The 27,582-nt window shown below is 39.5% G+C and overlaps 1 protein-coding gene across 1 annotated transcript in view; it reads left to right on the top strand.

The window, feature by feature from the left end:
• The first annotated feature begins 21,445 nt into the window (after positions 1–21,445).
• The window catches only part of B4GALT6 (beta-1,4-galactosyltransferase 6), a 32,988-nt gene continuing 26,851 nt past the window's right edge, over positions 21,446–27,582 (top strand). Inside the window, exon 1 of the mRNA XM_062633513.1 lies at positions 21,446–21,798. Within this exon, the coding sequence (XP_062489497.1) occupies positions 21,684–21,798 (115 nt within the window). The 5' untranslated portion in view covers positions 21,446–21,683. The remainder of the gene's footprint in view (positions 21,799–27,582) is intronic.

Genomic DNA, 27,582 nt, shown 5'->3' on the forward strand with positions numbered 1-27,582 from the left:
CCTTTATCCAGAATCTGGGGTAAGTCTAATATCAGAAAACTTTCTGGCAGTTCAGGTCAAGCATTGTTTTATTGTATATTTTGATCTTCTTGCATTGCCAGATTTTATTTTAATAAGCTGAAAGGAAATTAATGGCCTGAACAATTTTTATTCACTGGTCATAGAAAATACTTGTTACAAGAACATTACACTAAAGTAAAAGATTGCCAGTAACCTGGGCTTATCATATATATTAAAGACATTTACATATTTTTCATCTTTTTAAAAGGAGAACATGATCAGTTCCAAGCCATTACAGTACTGCAAAGCTATTCCACTTGACAGGCAGGCAAGCTGCCTACCTGCAGTTGTGTTAAATCATGACTTTCCATTTTCTGAACTCAGGTGGGAGCCATTTGAAAACTTTCACAGAAGTTAGCAATAGCAAATCCTGCAATAAGCATCACACGCTAAGCTGTACAGAATGTTCAGCATCTCAGTTTGATGCAATTAATACGTGACTTTCTAGTTCCCATGTCAAGTAGCAATACCATAATTGAATCATTTTAGAAAACATCTGTCTTCATTAACTTTAGCCAACATATGCAGATTTGTCAGTTTACTATAGGTATACTCTAATCAGACCCTACATTGAGTTGCTCCCCGAGCTTCCTCTTGTGTTTCAGCTCTTGAGCCATGTTCAAGCATTGTTTGGGCAGGTTTCTTTTGTGACTGTAATTCAGTGTTTCTCAGTGCATTTATACTTGGGTGCACAACAAATGCATAAGAGGAAGTTTAATTTCTGTCCTCTTTTTTCTCCTTCAATTTGCTGGAAATAACTGAAATACAGATGGAGACCATGTCACTACCCATGAATAGTGTTCATCTCTCCATACCTGATTTTTAAGTCAGATGGGTTTTACTGAAAAATGGTGAGGTCCAAAGTGACTGGGAAGTGAACTTGTTTTATTCCAATATAATGACTAAGAGCAACCCTTGTGCAAGATGGCAGCGCTCATGTGTAATCAAGATCTGTGAGCCAGCTATTTGAAGACAATCACGAGAGCTGGCAGCTCCCCTTAAATCTGATAATGGAATTAGCCCTCCTATTGTCTTTGACTAGTGATGGGGACCAAATGAGAAAACTTCAGCTGAGAATTATTAATTCCTTTGTATATGATGGATGGAACAGAGAGATCCCTCTGCTTTGATAAGTGGGATGAACTGTTCTGAATGGGATATTCCTGCTTTCCATGGCAAAGAGTAATGTACAATTACTAAAACAAGCAACACCTTTCACAACCACCTGTTTTTAATAGCTCTGCAATCCCTCTTTAACCTGAGTAACACTATTACTGGTATTTCATTTCTACCTCACTAAGACAGAATTAGAAGACATTTCCCTGCAGACCATAAGCAGCAGCTGTACTGCTCGGTCTCTGCTCTGACAAAAAGGAAATGAAAGGAAGATGCATCCTTCTTTTATTTGAAACTGGGAGTAATTCACAGAAATTAATGGAGCTCCCCAGCACAAGATGAATGTGAAAACAGAGCCTGGCCCAGAGGTTATAAATTAAGTATAAGTGAAATTCAGGGAGCAAGATTTGTGCAGTAAGAAGCTACATAAAAATAAAATGTATTCTATTCAACCATCTGAGAACAAAAATGAATCAAAATATTAATGAATACTGCAGACTAAGAAATAACTTCTGCTTCAATGTCTCTTTCTGTCTCTCCTTCTGCTAGTTTCACACTGGTTGAGATTATTGACAAAGCTAACTGATCCAATCTTCTCATGCAAGTTATCAAGAGAACCATTCAGACAGAAATTATATTATCCTTGAACCTGGAAAGAAATGAATTACTAAATATTTGTTTAAAATAAACTCTGAATTATGAATCTAACTCATTAAAAATGAACCACAACATTCTAATTAAATGTGTGGGTCTATTTGTTTTGGCAGATTCCTAAGGTAATTTCAGGTGATGCTGTAACTGTATTGTGGTGTATTCCAGATACTGTATTCCACTAATAACCAGCACTCCTCACAGCCTGATAGGAACAAGGAAGCATAAAAGACTGTGAATCAGTGCTTCTAAAAATAGCCTCGGCCACCCCCTTCCTTCTCAACAAAGAAACATAAAAAGTTGAAAAGGAGGAGGCTAATGAGAACAAAGGGAAAGTAGCTGAATGGTGAAAAGGTGCAGTAGCGAAACCAGCCCACTTTTTCTAGAAAGCGGTGGTTTCTTGTCTGCCTCTCTTGCCTGCGTTAAAAGAAGTGCCCTGTGTTGATCTGATTGCTGAAGCAGTGTTGAGATGGTCATATAAACCTAGAAAGAAAATCAGGAAGCTTCTTTACCTGGAAACACTTTTTTTTGAAAATTTTCTCTGCAGTGAACTGCTGCTGTTCTCTAAAAGAGAAGAAAAAACAGCAAACAAGAACCAAAAAACAACAACAACAAAAAAAACCAACAAAAAAACAACACACAAATCAAAACCAAACAAGGAATGACTCATGTTCCAGTCAGGTATTTGTAGTTGAAGTGTATCTTTTGTCTTGTACACTACTATTGTATATTCCAATAAGATATACTGTTCATGAGTGAAAGTTCATGGGAGTCATATGCTCAGGAGACACTGAAGTTCTAAGCTTCCTATTAATAGTCGGGCATATGTAATTACCTTTTGAAGCTTGCACTGTGTAGATGTCTTAAAATACATGACATACCCTTTACCAGACAAAAAACTTCAATTATTTCCTGTTTTATTTCAAGATTACAGTCAATTAGTCTTTGACGTGAATTGATTTTCTTCTTTATGATACATGAACATATACTTGTTCATACAGCAATCAACTTGTGCAATAGTTCCCCTTCATTGTGTCTGTGGCCTAATTGCTCACTGGCTGCGGACTGAAGCAAGGGGGAGTATTGTACAAGCCTGGTTCCCTTTCCAAAGTCAGCTCAAAGAGGCTATGCTGCAGAGGTTAAATATATCCACTTCCCTTAGGGAGAGTTATATTATTTCTCTCCCATTCTTCTTGCTGATTTACACATGGAAATAAAAAAATGTAGGAATGGATCTTTTTACAGAGCCTAATTTTATGCCTATTTCAGCAGTTTTGAAAATATGCTCAAGCAAGCATATTAAACAGAACTTAATTTTCCTAATATCCCAGTTGTGCAACCAATGTGGCATCTTTCATTAGGTGCAGTGCCTTCATAAAAATGTTCTGAAGTCCTAGCTGACAAGGTCCTTTATGACTAATGTTTAATCTTCTTAGCAGGCAGAATGCTTTTTTTTGTTCTGCCTGAATTTATGGAAAGGATAACCAAATTAAACATACGTGATTGAGAAATGGTATTGCTGGTTTTCTCAAAGTTTTCATGGATGGTTAGAGAAAAGTTATCTGATCCCTTTCATATTTGGAAAATACTGGAAATGCTAGTGTTATATTTTCATTGCAAAGCTAATCTGGATAACTGGTTTGACTGAGTGAGAAACAGGTTTACAACCTCAGTGATGTTCTGAACTATCCACAGTTACCCACCCTCTTGTCTGGGGCAATACTGGGGATCCTGAAACTGAAGGAGTTTACTGGATTATTTTGGAGTGCCGTTGGCTCTGCACAAACCCTCCACCTTCAGAACAAGCAACACTATGTAACCTGGGGAACCCAGGTAGTCTAAATCAGAAGCTTTTCAGTGTCCAGGAGGCAAGTTATGGACAATGCACAAACAAAATCTCAGATTAACTTTCCAGACAAGAAAGATATTGGTATATTTGGCACTATGCCTTGAAATCACAGAAGGTTTTTCTTAATGACTAGAATTGTTCTGTGCCACTGAACATTAATTGCATCTTCCACCTTCATATAATAACCAGTGTTTGTGCTGTTCATTAACTTGGTCATCAAAGTTTATGTGCCAGTTTGCAGTCTTCTCTATTACATCGATTTGGTTATACATTCCAGAAGTGCTGGGGCTTAGATTAAGCACTGTGCCCTAACTACCTTTCATTAACTTCATTTAACAACAAAAGCCCACATAACATGCTTCATCTGCTTGAACCAGTGCTTTGCTTCATTTCTACTCCCAAGCATACTTTAATGCAATGATATCTAAATGACAAATAAACTAAGTGTTCCAAAAGCCTCATAAAGATCTATGAAGTTAGGATTAGCAATGTTGATAAAAGAGAATATTTTGGTCAGTTTACAAGTCAATCTACATCATCCCTTTGTGATTCAATCCAGATGGCCTCCCCTCATACTGCCTTAATATATTACAATATTTCAAAGGACTTTAATCTTCAAAAACATGTCTCTGAGATTTTTAAGAAAAAAATCAGCTATGTGTCTTTTTTTGTTTTTGTTTTTTTTTAAATCCTTCAATTTTTAGTGATAATGTATTCATTACTTCTTAATACTTTTCATTCAGGGCATTTTGTTTTCATGGAAAAAAGTAGTACGATAAATAGGATATTTGACATACAACTAAAGTAGACGCTCCACATTTTCAGGTCAGTTGTCTGTTATTGGCTTTTATAGTTTATGTTTAAGCTGTCTTATTCTTAAGAACACTACCTTTCTGGTTCGTTTTAAAAAGCTGGCATTTCTGTTCTTGTAAATGTAATTAAAATGAGTTACCTAGGTTACAAGAGATAATTAATATGTGGAATCTAGATGACATTTTGTGTTGGGTCATTAATAATTGGTGTTTGCTGCAAATAACTCCCTATAAAGTGCTTTTGAAGTGTCTTTCATGCTTTAGTCACCTTTTAGTCTATTAGAGTGCCTTGAGGTTATGAAGTGTAACCTGTGACCATGAATTCAATGTTCTTTCAGAGGATCTCTGCAACATGAAATTGAAATGCAACAAAGTATACATGGCAAATAAAAGACACTTATAAATGTCACTGCAGTATACTAATGGTAGGTGAGAAAGGCCAATTGAAAGCAACCAGTGGAGATGATGGGATCAGAAGATGCTGTGAAAGAAAGTCCTTGTTCTATTGATAGGACTGGCCCTAGAATGAACTTCAGCCAACATAACAGCTATTCTTAACTATTGCACATAGAATTTATTTTGGCCAATTTCAATTTTCTTTCATCTCATACTAAGTTAGATATTTAAATCATTTCAGGATTCTAAAGCCAGAAATGTGAAACTTCATTGCCTTGTTCATGAAAGAAGCAAATAACATAGGTATGATTTGCATTTATGCAACCTGAGTGAAAATAAACTTTAATTTAAATACTTGTCACTGTCTCTCTGTTTTTCCAGTTGACCTACATGGCATAAGGTAAATGGAGTCAGGCTGCTGGCTTCATACTGATTATTCACCACTAAATAATTTCTAGCTCTTAGCATCCTGGAGTAATGGGGTGCTTTTCTCTCCTTCCACTCTCTTAGCTGTCCAATAACCAAGGGGTTTTTAAGATATCTTTGCTTTTCTCTCCTTCCACTCTCTTAGCTGTCCAATAACCAAGGGGTTTTTAAGATATCTTTTCTGGTTATCTGCTATTCATACAATATTTTAATCTAAGAACCCAGTCTATTTCCAGTAACTGAAAGAGGGGTATCGTATTTATCCTAATGCTCTGCAGAAAAATGCTCTACTTATCAATGCTGGAAACTACAGCAGTATGTGCACAATGTTGCTATTTAGGAATTTACCCTCCTTTTGCCATACAGTATCTTTATCTTTCTTTTTCTTCCTAATATTTGTACTGTGCTTATCACAGGTTTTCTTTCTCACTGGGAAGCATTCTGTAATAAAGATGATCAGTTTTGCTCTTTCCCTCTTTTTAAAGGCTATTCCCTTCTGTTCAGACATGATGATTTTTTATTTTTTTTACAAATTAAGGCAACAACAAATATTGACCCTTATAAAAACTTTATTTCTGTTTGTCTTTTAAAATCTGCAGAATAGGCTTATTGATCTTTGACTTACTGGAACCATGACACTTTCTAGCAGCTGAGAGTCTGATTTCTGGTGTCCTGTCAGAAAAATTAATGCCGTATGTCTAGGAAATGTCCCAAAATACAATGTTTGCAGAAAATAATTCAATACTTACTGTATAATTTAGGAAATTACAGCTAAACATCATACAATACATTGAGAAATGTAAGTTAATACCATGCCTTTCCATCTGAAGATCTCCACGTGCATTATTGCAATGCCATGATGCCCATTTTGCAGGCCAGAAGCTGGTGACCTGCAAAAGGAGTCAGTGAAGGCTAAAGCATCCACCCAAGGATTAACTAATGACCTTATAATCAGTGTCTAAGGAACAGATTTAAAGCTTTGTTGGATTATGAAGATGTAACATTTGTAACTTAAAATTTGAGGTGCACTTTCATAGAACTTTGTGCTAGTTTATGATGAATGCAAGTCCAGATATTTTTTTTTTCAGAAAATAAAATAACCAACCTACCTCCCCTCCAAACAAACAAACACACACCACATCACACCCTGAACACTGATGAGTGATGGCCGGAATTTATTATAAATAAAATAATACTGGCAGTGAAATCATGAAAACCAAAACCCTTAAGCTCTTACTATTTCTGCACATTTTTATGAATCAGAATTCTAGAATAACATTTAGAAGTACTAACCTTGCTGAGTTCACTGCCACAGAGAAGACTGTGTTCCTGGCAGGAGCAAGCTGATTGAGTAGTAGGATTTAAAAAGAAAAAAATCAGAGATCGATGTTTTTGTTTCTTCCTCTCTCACATGTGCCTTTTTAATGACTGTAATAATTTTATCAGAGAACAGAAGACCTAATCTGAGATACTACAATTGTTATAGACATTTCAATCATTATGTGAAACCTGAAGTCTTTGCACTATAAGGACAATGGATTAAATGAACACTCAATATCGCACAACTGGTCTGGCAGCAACAAAGTTTGTTTCCAGGAAAACGTCAAATCAGAAAAGCAAAGCACATGCAGGAGAAAATCTGTTCCTGGCTAGTTCCTGTCACCTAAATGCCTGAAGCTATCTATACCTCTCTTCCTTGGGCAGGCCATCTGGAACAGAATAGCCGAGAGCTGAATCACCTGCAAGGCTGACGTGTTCAGTTTGTACCCTGATAACAAAATCTAAATTCAACCAAAACTTGAGAGCCAATAGTTCCAAAAAAGATCAAAAAATAAAAAAAAAAGAAAGAAAGAAAAAAAATTCCCTTATTGTTGCCTTATTGCAGTGATGAAAATCTGCACTTTTCAACAGAACTAGAGGTTCAGACAGAACCATTTATTCTATCAGTAATTATTAAATGTATCTCCCATGACTTTGACTAATTTTTCCCAAAACACATTAACATTTACCCTATAACTCCTGGTGACAGCGAGCTCTAAAATTTGGTTTTGCATTATATGAAAATATGCTTCTTTTTTGTGTGCTTTAAGCTTGCAATCTGATAATTCATTTGAAGGATTCCCAGATTCTGTGTTTGGAGGGAAAAAAAAAAAAAAGAATAATCACTCACTAATGACATTGTTCTAGCTGTCAGATTCCAAACTGAAGTGTCCTGACCTGTTCAATCTCCTCTGTGCAAAAGCCACCCACTGCTCTGCGTATCTTTTTTTTCACTTCTTCTTATACCCTTTTAAATTATACTTTTTGGAGTTGCAATGGTAAGAACTGCAACTATTTATCCATTGAAAAGAGATGGCATTTATACAACAACTAAAAAAATAACATTTCCTACTTAATTCCTGATCCACCAATGAAGCCTGTGTGGACACAAACACCCCAATGTTCATTGCAGGAAGGCAAAATCATGTTTTCTGGATATTTTCACATCCACCTTTCTGTAAACTCTCTGTGCATCTAGGATAATGAGAACAGCCCTGGAAATCTGATACGTTATTATCACCTCCTAAAGCATTTGAGTCATTTAAACTCTATCTATACTTAGGTGAACATAAAGAGCTCTAAAATTATCAGCTAAGGAGCTTGAACTAAGCCACACTGAATACAGGAATAACTAAAATGAACATGTGAGTTTTTTGAAATTAAAGCTATCTTCTTGGGAAATTAAAGTATCTTCTGTTGAACCACAAATATAAATCACCAATTTTATTTTGTGTTACAGGACTATTTATTTTCAAATGCTTCTTTTGGTCACATATCTATTTGTGAACTTCTGTATTTATCAAGAAGACAATAGAGGAAAAAGGAATAGGAAATGAAGAAACCCAGAGATAATGGAAGAAACTAAGGCAATTAAAAAAAATTAGTGAAAGCACAAATATCTCAGAAGTGCAGTAAAAAACACCTAAGTAACAAAACTGGGACCAAAATAAAATAAAGGTGGAGGAGGGAAGAAAGAACTAGAGACTTGAACTAACAGACATTAGTTCAGAAAATAGAACTAGTTCAGAAAATAAGGCATCATGGCATTACAATAATGCACATGGAGATCTTCAGATGGAAAGGCATGGTATTAACTTATATTTCTCAATGTATTGTATGATTTTTAACTGTAATTTCCTAAATTATACAGTAAGTATTGAATTATTTTCTGCAATAACCTCCTTTTATCCAGCAGCTTGGGTTTATCACAGTCATCCTCTGCCTCCTCCACTGCCAGGTTCTGGTGACATTCCAAAATCTTTGCTCTCTGGCCAGTCCATGATGACTTCGAGAATTCCTGGACGATTGGGATTTCTTATTCAAGAGCTCATTGTGTAATTAATGCAGCCCACTTACTCCATGTATCATCAGTTGTGTGATATGTAGAGGAGACCCTCCCTTTGAACATCCAGCCCAGATTTCCTCTCTCCACCTCCTCTCTCTTGGGTACCTGCATCAGCACCTTGATTTGTGGCTGCTCCATCTCCTCCTTCTACATGTTGGGTAACTGTATTAGGACTGGTTGGTTGTTCTGTGCATAGTTTTCCCAATAAAAAGCTTTTCCTGTGACTTCTTGTTTTGGAGGTTGTTGTTTGGGTGGTTTTGGTTTTGATTTTGATTTTCTTTTGCTTTGGTTTGTTTTTTTTGTTGTTTTCTTGGTGTTTTTTTTTTTTTTTTTTTGCCTTGGGAGAATTGAATTGGAACCTTTGATTTAGGCAATTTGCTGGAAATTATGTGATATGAAACTCCGTGATATGAAAAGCGTAACTACAGAAAACCTCAATAGGGAAAGAAAATGCAAACTCCAAAGTAAATAAGATGTCCAAGTTATCCTCAGTATAATAGAAAACAACCAGAACAGAAGGATGTTAATCTTTCAGCATAGTACAGGGTAATTTTATTGTGTAATCCTGCCCTCTTGCTGTCAAGTCCTACTCCTTACCATGACTAAAGTTAAAAATTCTCTCCAAATAGGTGTTAGCTATGAGAAACAGACGTTAAATAACCTAAAGAGCATAATTATGTTTCTACATGGAAGGTATTACCAATGAAAAGACTTTCTCTCCCTATCGCAAAACGTACTTTCCAGATTGTGTCTATCTAACTTCATGTGTGTTTGGTTATTTGGTGCCACATTACTAATCCTCAGTTTAGATGCAATTTCATATCCAGTCTTTGGTCAGCTTAATTCTCTGCAAAAGTGTTCTTACATGCAAAACTTATTTCCCCTCTATCTTTTCATTGTATCTTCATTCTAGTTTGTGTTTAAACACTTGGAATGTCATTCTATCAGAAGATCTTGGGGAAGAATGTTGACACTTGTTCAGAAAATGTTCAGATTGAAAGATTTCTCTAAGATGCTGTTCTTGTTATATTTTTTAAGACCTTTATTCCTAAACAACTTTAAATATATTTAAGACCTTACTGCCTTTGTGTATATTTGAGGATATACAGAGATACATTCATAAGAATTCAGTATTTCTCAATGCTTTTGCCACAGGAACTTGGAAAAATTCATCTTAAGTTCTCACTTGTGAAAAACTCACTGAGCAACAATAAACAATTAGAGCAGACAGATTTCCACAGCAGTATTTGGTTGTTCTAATTAAGCATATGGAGCTCCATGAACTTTATTTTTGTCATTGTGTATCAGATCAAGATAAGTTACCAGCTTTGAGAAGCAGATGAAACGACTCATATTTTTGGAAGTTGTAGACGTGTGTGTATAAAGACCTACAATGAAAGCACCAAATGCTGAATGTAGAACAGACACAAATTCCTGATTTAGGGTTTATTTTAATTTTTTCCACTTATACAGACAACGGGACAATCCCAGGGCTCTCTTCTGTGACTGGGATTTTTAGGCACCATTGCAATACCAAAAATCAATAATGGGAGTAGCTGTCTATCCTAAGACTGCCTTAGAGTTGTGTAGGATACTTGTTCTTTGTTGTCTTTGGGAAAGGAAGTGCACCACTAACAGAAAAAAACACCCCAATCTGTAGTGAGGTTTGGAGGCCCTCAGATAGTAGTACAGTCCTAGATTGGCTCTCAGGTTGCTGTATGTTATGCCGAAGGCTATTTTATCCTTTCTTAGCCATATTACTTGTGACTCATGCTATGGCCTGGAGACTGGAGAGGATGAGCAGATCACCACTAATCTATAAGTAGTCAGGCATAGAAATGTACTGCAAAGAAAGTTACCCACAGAAGGAAGGAATTTTAGCTAACTCTAACAAAGGTAACCTGGAATTGTAATTGAAAATTTATTTTACATCTCTACCTAAATATGATTTAAAAAACTTGTACCACCTTCTAGTTAGGTACTCTTCTTGGTGTCTAGAACATTCACTGGAACCTATTTTTAGAATTTCAGAGACTGTGTGCTCTCGTATCAGGTATAATACATATAGTATCCTTTCCTCCCAGAATGTCTCACTTACCCAAGGAGTAACTGCAATAATGTTATAATCTTTTTGCTAAATATACTTTCATTGCCGGTTTTGGCAACTCTTGAGAGTTTGGCACACAGTTGGTGGGGACAGAATCTTTAGAATTTACTTGAGCTAAATTTTTTTCAAATGCTTACTATTTGGCAACATTTGGGAAGATGTTCATGCTTATGATTGAGGCAACAGATAGTGTAAAAGGCTACTATTTGTCTTTCAAAACATAGATAATTTAAATGATGACCAAGTAGTCTTTTTTCTCTTGGGGAGCAATATAAATGGTGGAGTTTTGCATTCTGATTTTTCTACATAAAGAATTTTTTCATAGGTTTGAGAAAAGTTTGACATAGGTAAGATACTTTACACATTTTTATTTTTTATTTACTTATTTTTAATCTTAACTAATTAATTGTTACTTAAATTATAAGCAAATAAACAGATTTTGTAGTGGAAAGTAGAGACAACAACAGTTATGGTAAGCATCACCATCTCTACACAGCTGTCAGTACATGAATCTCTGCATAAATGAGACTGTATTCATGAAAATACATGTATTCATTTCTAGCACTCCCTTTTTGCATAGCATAATGAGAAAAGTTGCAGGATGACATTTTAAGAAAACTTTAGATTATTATTTAGGTTTCCAGTACAACAATGAGTTTTTCTGAGGACAATAGCATTGCTTCAGTTCTTAAGAAGGTTCAAACTATTTAAACCCTATGTCACAAACTAAATAAAGCCATCACTGAGAACTGGACAAAGCAGTGAAACTGCACCAACTGTAGCCTTTGCAAAAGTTGTCTGACTTGTGCAATTTCTAAATGAGGCAGTGTTAGAAAGCTTAATCAGAAAACATCTGTCTTCTAAGTATAAGACTCCACTCTCTCTGAAGTCTGTCTAACAAACTCTGATTGCTTTTTTCCTAATTGCAGTAGAAAGAGTGGGACCAGATTGTTTCTATTTATATATGCAAAGAAATTGTGTTTCTGAGGATAAGATTTTAGCCATGAAAAACAAGAAAAAGCAGAACTCCTCAAGCCTACAAAATCTTCTATTAATTTATTTCACCACTGAAGCGATTACCAGACCAACTGCATGATTTACTTTTGTACTCTGAGTTTTAAGACTTGAACGACATCTTTAGAAGTGAAGTTAGGGAAGCAGTCCAAGCATGTAAGCTCAGCCTGTAGTCTGCTCTTAGGATTTCTTAGTCATACTCCTTTTTCAGAAACATTTTAAGGAACAGCTATTACACCAAATGTAGCAAATAGAGGTTTCAGTCTAATTCTGTGCCTCTAATTCAGGCCATTTGAATTCTGATTTCTGTAAAAACAGTCACTGATATTAGTTAGTACTGATTATATTTCCTTTTGCATTTATATTTCAGCTGTACAAGTTGCAGTGAAATAACCCCTACAATATTCAAATAGTAAACCTACTCTTTTGTCAATCTCTCTTCATACTGCACTTTTACAGCAATAAAAATACTTTTTACTGGCACATAATCCTTGCTATGTAGATTTCAAATAACTATGCATACACCACTTTAAAGGAATCTGTACATGATCTAACGCAAGATATTGTCTTTTTCACACATGATCCTTACAATTTTGTGGCATAGCAAATAGTTGTATCTATGACACAAAAAATTGTAAATTGCCTAACTCAAAATGATAATCCTTATTAGATTCACTCCTTTTAAGATACATGACAGCATTGGTTAAGATAATTAATGTTTTCCTACAGTAATAATTGATTATTTGTGATTCTGGATAGCTCATGTACCTCTGATAATGTGATTATTCAATCACACAGCCTTAATAACTGATGCTCCTTATGCCAACAATAGAGTTTGTAAAATGTAGATTAGGTGCTTTTTTTTCTCTTGATTGATTATGTAGAAAGCCTGAAGTTACGTGACAGGACTATCCCCTCTATCAAACTGCACAAGTCTCTCTTTACTCTCTTTAACTAATATCAGTCAAGGACTGTACAAGAACACATGTTCTGTGGCTCTGATCTGTGCTACGGTGGGGGGAAAGGGCCAGAAGCATATTCAGAGTTTGATGATGTTTAATGATATGATAATGATTTATTTATTTAATCATATGATACCTTAAAATGTATGACTCATCTGTAAATCCAAAGGCAACAATTAACTCTTTTATTTACTGTGTTTCCCTTTACTTTTCCCTTTCAGAACTAGAGAAATTTGTCAGTGATAAAAACTACTAACCGCTCTGAACTGACTCTGAGAAACTGACTGAACACAAGTGCCCCATCACTGGAAAGATAAGATAGTTGACTTCCTTGTTATGATAGATTTCATCAAAGTATAAAACCAATAAAAGTTACAGAACACCAAACTCTAACCCTGCAGAAACAAGGGTGTGCATTCTTGTTTTGTAGTAGCACACACATAAAATAGACATAGTGAAACATGAACTTAGTTGTTTCTTATTAATTTAAGGTAAAAGAGTATGATTAAACAAAATATCACAGCCTGGGAAACATATGGGAGAAATGCTGGAAACAAAGAATACAAGGCCTTGTTTAATTTTTTTTTTTTTTATTCCACCTGGGAAAGAAAGTAGACCCACAACACTGTTGAATAATACTCTTTTATGGTAGTAGCCGCAACACACTTAGAAACTTACTTTTGAATATAGAACTCAGAGACAGCAGTTATTAAAAATAAGCTTCAGGTCAAAAGTTGAAAAATCTGTAACATTCTCAAAATACTTCCAATTTGACATTTGATTTAATAATGGGATTATAACTGATGTATTGAGGTTAGGTCATATGACCCAAAACTTAAGTACATTACTCTGGTTCTCAGTATTTATTTGTGTGAATTTTTCATATTTGTGTGCCACACTGACAGACACTAACTTTCTTTGCTAAATTAGTCTTAATCACCCTGACCCAAATTGATTTAATCTTTAATCATAATTAAACTTTATCTTAACCTTTAAAATCTTAAGCTTTAAAAAATCTCAGACAGGCTGCATTTTATTGGACTTGTCAGGCCTGTTCTCATGATTCTTATCCTGAGATTTTTAACTCAAGGCATTTTAACTCCTTGTTGATCTTGCAAGAAGGATTACATCTCAAATATTGTACAGGATCCTGGAATGCTGCTGCCCTATATAACAAGGTGTTATTAGTAGCAGTCAAGCTGCTAAATCCAAGTAAATGAAAAACCAAAGGTATTTATGAACAATGCTGACAAAGTAACCTGTAGTATTAGTGATGAAACCATGTTCTGCTCATTTATTGATTTTTATTACTACCATTCAGGAAAGCAGAAAAAGCAAGGAGGAAAACTAAAGAAGTGCTGGCAAAGATTTAAGAAGCCAACCCACGGAAAAGGTCTCATTGAATTCCCTGCATTGAGAAGGAAGCTATCGTTGTGCTGGTTTTGGTTGGGGTAGAGTTAAGTTTCTTCAGAGTAGCTAGCGTGGGGCTATGTTTTGGATTTTTGGGTTTATGCTGGAAGCAGTGTTGATAATTCAGGGATGTTTTGGTTATTCCTGAGCAGTGCTTACACAGCTTCACAGCCTTTTCTGCTCCTCACACCACCTCACCAGCAGGTAGGCTGGGGATGCACAAGAAGTTGGGAGGGGACACAACTGAGACAGTTGATTCCACCTGACCACAGGGATATTTCATACCACATGGTGTCATACTCAGCATATAGACCTGGGGGAAGAAGAAAGAAGGGGGGGAGGATGTTTGGAGTGATGATGTTTGTCTTCCCAAGTAACTGCTATGTGTGATGGAGCCCTGCATTCCTGGAGATGGCTGAACACCTGCCTGACCATAGGAAGTGGTGAATGAATTCCTTGCTTCATTTTGCTTGTGCGTGCAGCTTTTGCTTTACCTATTAGAAGATCTTTACCCCAACCCATGGGTTTTCTTGCTTTTATCCTTTGGATTCTCTCCCCCATCCCACCAGGGGAGAATGAGCAAGTGGCTGTGTGGGGCTTAGTTGCCGGCTGGGGTTAAGCTATGACAGTCCTTTTTGACCACCAACATGGGGTTTGAAGGGTTCGAGGTAATGACAGATTTGATTGGAATGCGCTAGACCAAATTTGTAACAGTTACTGCTGGTTAGCTTTTGACAGGCTCCTCTGCTTGCCATAGGGCTTGCTTGCCTCTCTGTATCTTAGACTCTAGTGCTTATTCGTGGATGTTTTTTGGTTTTGCTACTTATTGTACCACTGTACTGCTTATTATCTTACTCTGTTGTGCCTGGGAACAGTTTGATAACAGCAATGGCAACGTGCTGGGGCTGGCCAAAGGCCAGGGCATTGCTGCTGTTCCTGTGCTGCTGTACCAGACAGGCTAGAAGTCCAGTGTGAACTTGAGTCAAAGGGACTGTGACCTGTAATGAGTCCAAATGGGAGCAGGACATTTAGGAAGGGATGCAGTGTACAAATGGGCTTATGAGGTGGACTTGACTATTGATGCCATTGCACAGGTTATCCATGAATGTCAAAAGTGCATCATTATTAAATAAGCTAAGCAGCTAAAACCTTTTTGGTATAAAGGATGATGACTGAAATATCAATAGGGGCAGCCTGGCAGATGTTACCATGAACCCACCATGGCAAGCACCATGTGCTTACAACAGTGGAAGCAACTACTGGATGATATCTTGTGCCCCATGCCACTGCCTGGAATCATAGAATGGTTTGGGTTGAAAAGGACCTTAAGATCATTTACTTCCAACCCCTCTGCCATGGGCAGGGACACCTCACACTAGACCATCTCGCCCAAGGCTCTGTCCAGCCTGGCCTTGAACACTGCCACGGATGGAGCATTTACCACTTTTTTGGGCAACCCATTCCAGTGCCTCACCACCCTCACATTAAAGAACTTCTTCCTTATATCTAACCTGAACTTCCTTGTTTAAGTTTAAAGCCATTGTCCCTTGTCCTATCACTACAGTCCCTGATGAAGAGTCCCTCTCCGGTATCCTTGTAGGTCCCCTTCAGATATTGGAAAGCTACTATCTTGGGCATTGAAAAACATGTTTTATGGCAACACAGTACCCCTGAAAGAATTGAATCAGACAACTGGGCTAATTTCTGAAAAACATTCATAAACGTGTGGGCCAAAAAGCGTGGCCCTGTCTGGGTGTATCATATCCCTTATCAGGCACCATCCCCCAGGAAAACTGAATGATAAAGCGAACTGTTGAAAACTACTGAGAAAAATGGGTGGTGGTATATTCAAGCATTGGGATACATGCCAGTTGGCTAGTTAACACTAAAAGATCTGCCAGTTGGCCTGCCCCTGCTCAACCAAAATTCCTGCACACTGCGAAAGGAGACTGACATCACCGTAGCTCATATAAGGAACTTGTTGGGGAAAACAGTGTGGATTACTCTTTCCTCAGGAAAGGGCAAACCCATTTGTGGGATTGTTTTTGCTCAAGGACCTGGGTACACTTGATACCCAGGGTAATGTAGAAGGATGGGGAAGCCCAATGTGTGCCTCAAGGCAATTTAATTCTGGGTGAAAATAATCCATAATTTGAGTTGCACATTATGGTAATTATTATATCAGGAACCCCTTGTTGCTAGCAAAGCTAGGAGCAAGGGAAAGAGGAGTTAATTGCAATATTAAACAGCTCAAAGGAACTAGGGGTGGAGACCATAATGGAAATACCTTTAAATTATTGTGACCTATGATTTGAGTTGCATGTTATTAGAATTACTATAGCAGAAACCACACAAACCAGTGGAGAACAAGTCTTACAAGAAGCAGCTCAAGTGCATCAGTGACCTGACCAGAGCTGGCTTTAGTGTCCAGTAAGTCCACGCAGCACGCCATCCCTCCTGTTGTGAGTGACCACCACAATAGATGGAGCCCAAAGTCTAAAGGAACTCAGTATTCACAGCAATTTGTACATTTTGTGGGAATTTATGGATGTTTTACAGACATTTCACAGGGAATAATTTCTGAATCCAGAAGGCTCATGGACAAAGGGAAAAATATTTGTGTATTGCATCAGAGGATGGGAAGGGACTGGTGGGTAATGAGGATGTATTTGATAGTGTGAGACCTGAGCGTGATGTAATAATAAAGGGTGATGTATGGAATAAGGGGTGAAGAATGTGCTGGGTTTGGCTGTGGAAGAGCTAAATTTCTTCATAGTAGCTAGTATGGGGGTTTTGCCTGTGGCTCAGGGGGTTGCTTGGAACCAAGGTAGGTTTGTGGGTTGGCTACAATTCACCAGGTTTGTTTGGGGAATAGGCAGTGTGAGTAGGAGAGAGCTCTTGCAAAAAGAGCGTGAAAAAAATCCTTTTGATTGCTGGGGCTATTAACTATAGCCTAAACAAGGCAGTTGGACTGGCTTAGCTGAAAGTAAAGACAAAGGGACAGTCAGCAACAAGAGCAAATAAACACGATTGTATTGAAATTTACAGGTAGGGTGTAAGAGAGACAAAATGATGTTGGTGTTAATGGTTAAACTTGCAGAAACAAAGACAATGCAAAAGTCCCAAGATTTATGTGGTACTTTAATACTTCATTGTCTATACAAATAGTTTTAAACAGATAAGTAAGAAAAGTTGCGACAGAAGCATGCGCTCTTTCTACCTGAACCATACAGAACACAGAGGCAGCCAGGTAAAACTTAGCAATGTGTACATTGCTTAATGAGTATTAATTGAAGCAAAGGCAGACTCAAGATAGATCATTACACAGAAGAGAAAGAATAGCTAGTTAAACAATAGTTTATCATACCTGATTCAAAGACTGGGTATAAGCAATAAAAAGTAACATAAACAAGCAGCAGTAAAAGACCTAGAGAACAAAATGTGAGATTCTGAATTAGCATTGCAGACTGTAAAACTGGATGTTGTATGAGCAGCACATTTATACATGTATTGATTTAACCTCCAGCTCTAACTAATGGTTTAAGCAGAATACCACCTTCTACTTCCTTGGGTAGTAGAACCTCTCACCCAGCTTCAGTGATGCTTGTGTCAGGCTCAGATTCTACACTTGGTGACTATAGCAGTGTAAGATACTTTTGCTTCGCTCAAGGTCTTTCGGCATTCCTTCCTGCCCATTGTCTCACAGCACCCTATGTCCACAATTATAAAACCACAATGGTTTGGAGTGTCACTCTTTCAAATGGATTCCAGAAGTCACCCTGATGAAAAGTCACCAGACCTATCAAAAAAAGTGCTGTTAATTTTCTCCAACCAGTCAGATTTTGTTAACATAGCATAGTCATGCACAGTTGGGCCCATCCAACATGGGAAGCATGTTAGTTTAATTTCATTCACATACTTTCTATGGCACTATTCATTGGACATGATGAAATATATAACCTTTTGGAACAACTGACAAATGTGTTGATTATTGCAGCTTTGGAGACATCGATGGTTTTACAGTTGTTGCTCTGGTAAGATCTTACCGGATTTTGTGTTTGCTGATCCACAAAAAACACACTTTTGGATGGTTAGACTGAAAACAGGAAAGAGGAGGGAGAGTTTTTTGAACTACCAACTTCTTCTGTGGTAAGCTACAATTGTTTATGAATTTTCTGCATAAAATCCATTGCAGAATGAAATACAGCAAAGTGCAATGTATACTCGATGGAACTTCCTTTTCTTACAATTATGAGTAAATTGCAATATTATGAATTATTCAGAGGAGTGATCTACATATTGTGCAGTAATCTTTTTACTGAAGAAAGTAATATTTAAAGAAGATGGAGGATGTTTCAAGCGTTCTCTTCAGAGCAGATACTGGGACCTAGTCATCTGCCACAACGGTGTGTGTGAGTCATGCTGCTGCTACTGCAGCGTCCTGCTGCTGGAGAATCAATTAAACATGACACATCTATCTTCTGAAACTCCATTTTGATATTCTTCCACAAATGCCTCTGTAGGTTTTCTCACGCTCATCACAGTAGCACTTAAAGTCTTACAAGTGTACCTAACATTCTAAGGAATTAAAACCAAATTAATACTGTTTGAGCTGAAGGTATGGAACTTGCTTTTAGTTATGCAGAGACAGTGATGTGTATGGTACCACTTAATGTTCCTCCACACAAAAGTTATGGCCAGTTTTAGACTTCATGTACTATGGATCTTACACTCAGATCAGCCAAGATTCTGCAGGTTGTCATTGTATTGATCTTCTACTGTACTTCTCTATTTTTACAGCATAGGAACAATTATTTTAGTACAATAAGAAAACCACTAATAAAAGTGGAATACCAGAGAAGCATGTGTCAATTGTTACTCATGTATTAGTTAATACAGTAAATCTATAGCTTTAATATGTAAAAATAAAGCAGCAATAACACTGCATCAGATGTAAAATGAATTCTACCTTAATGTGAGGTAATAACATGACCTAAAGATACATTTTTGCTTCATAAACCCAAGTTCATGTCCATAGAGACCCTCTGTACTACAGTCAGCTGTAGCTTCAAATTTAAGCTATATATGCATATAGTAGTTCAATGTTGTACTTTTATAGCCTTCTTTACACTCTGCTCAAAAACACAAATGACATATATCAAGTTACATAGCCACTACTGGCAATTCAAAAACAATTTACTGACAAAAGGCATCACTCAGTCTATCCATCTCTCTGATACCCACTGCAATAACATCCATCAAAATATTATTCTCAAATCTCTGCTTCTGAGCTGAAGGAGCATAATTTCTCTCTCTCTTATGGAAACCCTTATTGAGAAATTCTTATGTCTATGCTCTGCATTAAAGTGAACAATCAGGAAATAATGTGATGTGGCTACAGATTGTTACTGTGTGTACTGTATTCTGCTGTACATAGAAATGTTCCTGTTCAATATCTAGCATGATTGGAGGATAGAGTAACCTCTTTTTGACTGTTTAAGGTCCCTTTAGTAAACATGTGGTTTTGTTGTTACTATCACTTACTTGCATCAGTATTCACTTGATTAACCAATAATTTTGTATTTCTAGATCTGATGTTTACATGTCAACTGACTTAGGCTTTCTACGTTTATGCTGCAAAAACACTGATATGGAATCCTGCAGAGTCTTTGTTACACTGTGACTGAAGGGAAAGAAGTGATAAGGTCACTGAGCCTAAAGGATAAACTCTACTTGACCATGAGCTGTGCTGGCTGAACAAAATAATTTGTCTCAGTTGTTACTGAAAAAAAAATGGAGTTATCAGTAATGTTTCTTGCATAAAAAGCACTTGTACCAGTATAGTGACTGAGACAAAATTGTATTGGGGGGCGGGGGGGCAATTCTACATCTCCATTCGTTTTACTTATGTCCGTATAAACTAAACGCACATTAGCAACAGAGACCTGGATTCTTACACAACCAGACCCTGCTGCCATCTCAGGTGCGCTCAGGCACATCCTGGCCTGCTGCCAACCCCTCGGCACACATCTTCCCATCAGTGACAGCATTCTGCAGAGGAGTGGAGAGATTAGTGGCTTGCCCCTATCACCTAGCAACTTGCGGTGGCCAAGGTTAGCTGCTAAAGCAAGAAAGATAAAGAGCGACTTGATGTGGCACTTCCACTACCGACTTTTAAAAAACACCTTTATCATGCGGTGGGTGTGAGAGCAAACTGCTAATGGACTGTGTAAGTTATCACATACGAACTCAGCCCAAGTGTAGCCAGATGTTCAGGAAATGATTTATTATCTGCTCTGCGGAGAACTGGTGGGTCGGCTAGCCCTGACTCCCGCTCAAACCCTTCTGCACTAACAGCAGCCGAAGTGTGACGACGTCCGCCTGCAGCTGCGCTTGGCGGAGAGGCAGTACAGACAGCGCAGGGGCAAAGAGCGGGGGTACAGCACCGCCGCTGGGAAGCGGGCCGAGCTCCTGAGGGGCACGGCGGTGCTCCCTGCAGCGGGACCCGGCCGATCCCCGCCGAGGTGGAGGGGCGCGGAAAAGGAATCCCCCTGCCGACGGGAGCGCCCGCAGAGCGGGACCCGACGAGGAACGCTCTCCAACTCCACAGCCCCCAACGGCTCTTCCCGCTGCACCCCCACATGACGGCAGCGGAGACCCCAACCACGCAGGGAGAGGAGCCTGGCGTCCCCCGCTCCTCCCCGCACCAGCCAATCGGGACAGCGGGCTCGCTTCTCCCTGTCCTCCTATTGGTTCGGAGCGCAGGGCCGCAGCATAGCGTCGGCACAACCGTCGGCACAACCGTCGGCGGTCCCCCGCCCCTCCCGCCTCAAGGCTCCTCCGGCGGGGCGCGCGCCCGCCGCAGTCCTGCAGTGCCGCTGCCGCCGCTGCGCCGGGGCTCGCGCACGCTCCAACCGCCGCAGTAGCCGGGTCTCGGCGGGGCGGGGCCGGGCCGGGCCGGGTTGGGTTAGGGCTGTGCCGCGCGGTTGCAGTGCGCGCTCCCCGCCGGTGCGGGAGGAGAGGCGGCAGCGGCGGAGCCGGGCCGGGCCCCGAGGTGACTGCCCGCCGGCAGCGGGGATGCTGCCGCCGCTACCGCCGCCGCCGCTTGTGAGGGGGCACCAGGCGGGAGAGCGGGCGGCCGGCGGCATGAGCAGCGGCGGGAACATTCCGCGAGCCCCGCGGCAGCGCTAGGGGCCCCTCCCCGCTCCGGCCGCCACCTGCGAGCCGCGGCGGCGGGCTCAGCGCAAAGGAAGGCAGGGCCCCTCCGGCCGGCCGGCCGTGAGGGGGCCAGCCACAGAGCGCTGCCGCCGCTTCTCCCCCGCTCCCGGGGAGGCGGCGGGAGTTGAGGGAGAGAGGGAGGAAGGGGCCGAGCAGAGTCCCCTCGCCGCCTTCTTGCTGCCTGATTCATGGGAGGAGCGGGCCGCTTCCCTCTGGGAAGCCCCGCTGCGGCTCTCTGGGATTGAGCGGAGCGGCCGGCCGCCGGCGCAGAGAGAGGATGCCACTTTTCCGGAAGGTGCTGCGGGTTTCCAATCGCTCCATGCTGGCGTTCATCTTCTTCTTCTCCTTTTCCTCTTCCTGCCTCTACTTCATCTATGTGGCCCCCGGGATCGGTGAGTCGGGAGCCGTCCCCTCCGGGGGATGTGAGGGCGGGGTGGGGCTCCAAGAGCCCGGGGGGCGGCGGGCGCTGCGGGGCGGCTTCGGCTGTGCACACTCCCCCTCCCCGCCCGCTTACCCCGGCCTGTCACGGCGGGCACCGCGGCGGGTAGACGAGGGACGTCTCGGGTGTGGAAACGCGAGCCCTCCGCTGCCGAGGGAGGGTCTGGGCGAGCTGGCGAGGGCCGTCGCAGCGGCGGTAATGCATGTGTTAATCCCACATCTTTGTTCTGTGGATTTCAAACGCTCTAGAAGATTCAGTTGCTATCGCGAGCTAGGTGAATGATGTTCTTGGTTTACCAGGATGGAAAAGTGGGGCAAGAAAGCACCTCGCCGTTTCGTCGTGTTATAAATTAATGGTAGGAACCAGGAATTAACTGCGAAGCTGCCTGCTGGAGTCACTTGAATGAATTCATCTTAAAGTCATTAGTAACCGCGTTAATAATAAAGCATGTGTGAACAGAAATTAAGAATCAGTTTGAATATTTGTTATTTATTTCTGTCAGTGTATCTCTCTTCACAGGTTTTACAGTTTTGTTAATTTCCACTTCTGAAAGAACCATTTCAGAGGGGAAACAAGTCTTTTCTTTTAGAAAAGCTATGTAAAATAACACTGCAAGTCTGGTTGGACAAAAAAAAACCAAAACAACAAACCACTCTTTTCCTTGGTTTGCTTTTTGAGAGACCATCATCAGGCTTTTTCTTGCTGCATGATCATTTCAGACCTGGTTAGCCTTACCCCTGAGCTAAGGCAAGTGGTATCAGGTATGGTGCCCTGTGGTGTTTCAGTGTGGTGGGTATCTATTAGCTAGGCAATGTTTTCCTTTTTTTCCAGGAAACAGTCACTTTTTCCTGCACTTTCCTTGCTTATAGAGTGCTACCCAAATACCTGTAAATCTGTCTTGATCTTTGTCCCCAGTGCTTAAAACTCTTCTCTGCTGTCATTACTACAAAATGTCCATGTTGATTTGACCGCTGAATCTGCATGAATTGTTTCCCGTTCACTGGTATCTTTCTGCTGTTTGGCTTCCTATTGTTCACAATCTTCTCTTTAGCTTGTAAACTCTTTCAAGATGTAGTTACTTTTCCCATGTGTACAGTACTTTATACAGTATTGACATACCTGTCAGTTGTTCTTACAGTTCAAATAAATACAAAAAGAATATTAGGGAGTGTGTCATGGGTTGGAGTTCTTGAACTGGGGTTCAGTGTTTCCCTGCTGAAAGGGATATAATTGTCTTGCAAGTGAGAGAATGATGCTGCTAGGATCCATTTGGACATTTTAGTTCTCTGGGACAAGAGTGCAGTATCAGAGTGGACTTAATTATAAGCAGTTGGTGTATGATTTAGAAAGCGAAGTTCAGTTTCCACATCTTTGTAAGTAAATGAACCTATTCGCATCTTACATAATGCATGCAGTTGGAGTTTTACTTCCTTACTTAAATGTTTCTTCTTCAATGGGTATCTTGGAAGTGCGTCCTCTTCTTACTAAGCAATGCTTATGCAGTACCATGTTTAGAATTGGAGCCTCTAGTGATGAGGCTTCTCTCTTGCTGCTCAGGTATTGGGGTTTACTCGTCTGTTCGGTTTCCACTGTACCAGGAGTGAACTTAAATCAACAATGTGCACCAAAAGTATTCCTGTGGGAGGTTAGTTAGGTCTGATTAACTGTAAGGAAAAAAATTATACTCAAATTGGTCTCTCTTGCTATTTCAGATGTATATACTGCAGTTAGCTCTCAGGCAGTGGTTTAGCAATACAGAAATCTTCTGTAGTTACATGAGTTTGTGAGATTACAGCTCTTTCTGGTGATCAGTCAATGAGGTGCTGCCCTAAGTGTATGCAGTTGTGTTGTGAGGTTGTCTGTCTTAAACCAAACCCCTACAATACTGGAGTTACTCTTTGTGGCACTTCTTGGATCCAGTTTGAAATGCTGTCGTGCTGTTCTGGTCTTACTGAGGGAGAGAATATAGAAAATGGGAAATGAAGGAGCAGTAGGAAAGTTTTTACACTGTTAACCTGTCGGCTTCCAGATGTGATGCTGATTTTCCACGAGTTTGCTACTGTAAAATGTTACTGTGTAGAATGGTCAAAAGAAGGTCAGATATTATCTTAAAACTAACAGGCATCTTTGCAGTATTTTTGGAAAAATGTAATTTGTAAGAATGTAAGACTGTCAAAATCCCCAGTAGCACTCCAACTCCCAAATTTATAGGCAGATGATTTCTCTAATAATCCTATGCTGTATGCTCATGCTGTTTGCATATTGTAGTAGAATAGAATAGACTGTTTCAGTGTGCTTGCTTCTTTCCACTGAGTGTGATGAAATAGGTGTACCTAAGTCAAATGTGATTTTGTGTGTGTGTGTGTGTGTGTGTGTGTGTGTGTGGAGAGGAGAGCTTAAGATGTGGAAGGAGAGCTTAAGCTTGTGGAAGTTCAGCCACTTTACCTGTTGGCAGCTTTCAAGGAAACATATTCTGCAGTTATCATAAATGGGTACACTGTCAATTTATGTGTACAGGTGTTTTTGTGAAGGTATTTTGGTTCATCAGAACACTTCCACAAGAATTCGTAGGTCACATTGGCAGAGAGGAGGAAAATTCTAATTGTACTGTAGGGAACTGGAGCTGCTCCCTGGCTGGTTTCTCTTCCTAGTGGTCAGAGGAACTGAGAAGAGAGGGAGACATTGGGCTCCCAAATATTTGATAAAGCATCAGTGTACCAGACAGTGGGAGGGGAGAAAAAGTGGGTTATGTAGGAGAATGACTTCCTGAGAGGTCAAAGCTGACTGAAAATTTGAATTCTTATGGGTTAATAGAGCAGGCTTCCCTCCTAGCAAGCAGGTCATGAATTATCAAAGGGGGGAGATGTCTGCACAAGTAATATCTTAGCACTAGAAGAATTCTCAAAGAAGTCATTATCACATACATTCTGTCCTTCATGCAAATTAGAAAATAAGTTGCCAGGTTTTCTTTTTTTTTTTTTTTTAGCGAAATTGCAGATTTTGTGACAAATGCAGTTTGGGTCAATTTGAAATACTGACAGTTTGTTTAGAGGGGGAAAAAACTTATTTTAAGGTATTGAATTATATCTATTTGAAATGTTTTTATTTGCACATTAATTGCTTGTATATAACTTTGTTTTTGTAGAGGCCTCAGAATGTTACTTCTTTGGGAAATAGAAACTTGTTATCCCATGTATTTCAGAATATGAGGAGAGGAAAAGCATTTAAATTTCAGGTTTTCAGACAATTTGTGTTTTGAGATTAAGATATTAATATAATATTCCACATAATATAAAAATACAAAGTTTATATGGTTGAGAATAGTTCATACACTATGTTGGGGTTGTTCATGTGCATCCTTTCCTCTCTTCTCTAAGAACAGAAGATGGGATCAGGTAGATAAGGCTGCATCCCAGTGGCCTTTTGATAGTCAGAGGAGGCCAAACACAGGCTGATTTCTGAGGGCTGATTAGAGAAGAAATATTTTTCTGATTTTCATTTTTCCTGTTTACTTGAGTGAATGTTTTGAAGCAAAACCGAAAGGGTAGGATGGCAAGGTAAAATGGTAGAGAACATTTTTGACGTCTCAAATTTCAGAATCTTGTTTAAATACTTATATGTGATAGTATCAAGTATTTGATGGAAGCAGGCAACAGGTGCTGCTTCCCCAGAAAGACCTATTTTCTGACAGCACTTCACCTGGTGCTCCTTTTGTGGAACCTGAAATGAAAAGATACAAACTGAAGTTGCTGGTTTTGAACTAGTCAGTGAAGGTGGCCTGTGATTCTGAAACTTCACTGGAAGTTACAAATATCCATGTGTGCTGCAGTTACAGACTGAAGAAGCTAACTGAAAGCAGGAATCTTAGACACCGATACGTTCTTTTTCATTGTTGTAGATAACAGTACTGGTAAATGGGACTTAGTCTATGTCTGGTGTTGACAGCTATTCAGAACCTATTTAGGTTCAAGTTTACATCACAGGAAGGATCTAGAGATGAGGACAATTAGACAAAGTAGGAAGGGAGGGGTGACCAAGAAAGAGCATTTACTGATCTTATTTCACTGCCAAGCCAATATGAGTATTCCCAGATAATTTTTGTTTCTTTGCTTTTCCCATTTTCTATCAGCATCATAACTGGAATCACATTGGACAACATAACTGATCTCAGAAAATGTTCTCTTACTTATCTCTGGGTTATTCCTTTCTGGATGACTGCAGTAGAGAACTTTTACCAGATTGGGTGTAGTACCTTAGAGCTCTCAATAATGTAGTCAATTGCAGTCTAACTTAGGTAGCTTGGACATGATGACCTCTGTAGTTTTATAAGAACTAGTTACAGAACAGCAATTAGGGAAGATGCAGCTTGTCTTTGACATCAGTAGCTAGAAATCCTGAATGGTGGAATAACATTAAGGGGGAAAAACAACCACTATTTTCTCTCTTCTGATCTTCTGCTTCTCTTATTAAAACTTTTTACTACTTCTCTGGCAATTCTAACCAAAGGGCAGGTGTGCAGGCTGGGTGGTGGAACTTAGAAACACCTCCATTGGTTTTAGCTCACAATTTGTTATCTATTTTATATTCTGTTTTTGGGAAATAATTCCTAATACTCCTTTTTGAACTTGTGCAGAAATGGAAGAAAGAGCTAAATGTGCTATAGCAAGATAAATGGTTGCCGGGTTTCCAGGTGCTGAGCCTGTGGATATGGGCACAGCCTTTGTGCTAATATTCTTTGTTCCTGGCATCTGTGGCAGTTGAGGTATTTCTAAAGACTTGCTGTTTGATCAGAGAATGATTTAGATTGGCAGGGACCTCTGCAAGTCATCTGATCCAACCTCCTGCTGAAAGCAGATCCTACCAGATCTAATTGCTGAGGGCCATGTCCAGTTGAGTTTTGAATAACTCCAGGGATGGAGGTTCTGTAGGCTCCCTGGGAAATCTGTTCCACTGTTTGACAACTGTAAGAAATATGTAACAGTGATTTCCCATCTTGCACCTTGTGTAGGTTGCTAAGACGTACATCTTTTCTGTGTGTACCTTCAAGTGTTCAATTTAATCTCTCTAAACTTCTACTATATAGATGAAGACAGAAAAAAAAACCCATCCTCTCCTTAACCATTTCTACTTAAGACTATACATACCCATTTCTTTCTATTTTTACTTGTACATCATATGCTCCATCTTGGAGGCGTTCCTCTGGTATGTTAATGTCTGTCTCTTACTGGGATCCCCAAACTGGATGCGGTACCCCAAATAAGGTTTAGCAAGTTGCTGTTCAGAGGGAATAGTTGCTTCTATCAGTCTGCTGGTTATGCTGTTGCTAATACAGGATAGTATACATGTGTTTACCACAGTAATACACAGATGGTAATACTTTGAGCGTTTTGTGATAGAGCCTGTGTCTTCAAGGCAATAGGTTTAGTGCCATTCAAGGGCTGTACTGAAATTGAAATAATACAGCTACCCTGTTTTAAACAACAGAAATCATTTGCTACTCTCCTCCTTTGATGTTGTGTGGAAATATCGTCTGATAACAGGCTGCTGGTTTTTGCAGGATGTAGTAGATGTTCATGGTTTTTTTTGCTGCTGTTGCTGCTTTTTACTCCTTTCTAGGGAATTGTTCTCATGAGCCTCTTACAAGTTTCTTGACTGAAAGAAACTTGTCTGTCCCTGTTTCATAATTTGTATAGGGAAATGTCTGTACTACAGACTCCTGGTTGTTTTCTGGGAGCTG

This window comes from Pezoporus occidentalis, unplaced genomic scaffold (assembly GCF_034315485.1).
Source record: "Pezoporus occidentalis ecotype Australia unplaced genomic scaffold, CSIRO_AGI_Poc_V1 ctg4, whole genome shotgun sequence".
Classification (NCBI taxonomy): domain Eukaryota; kingdom Metazoa; phylum Chordata; class Aves; order Psittaciformes; family Psittacidae; genus Pezoporus; species Pezoporus occidentalis.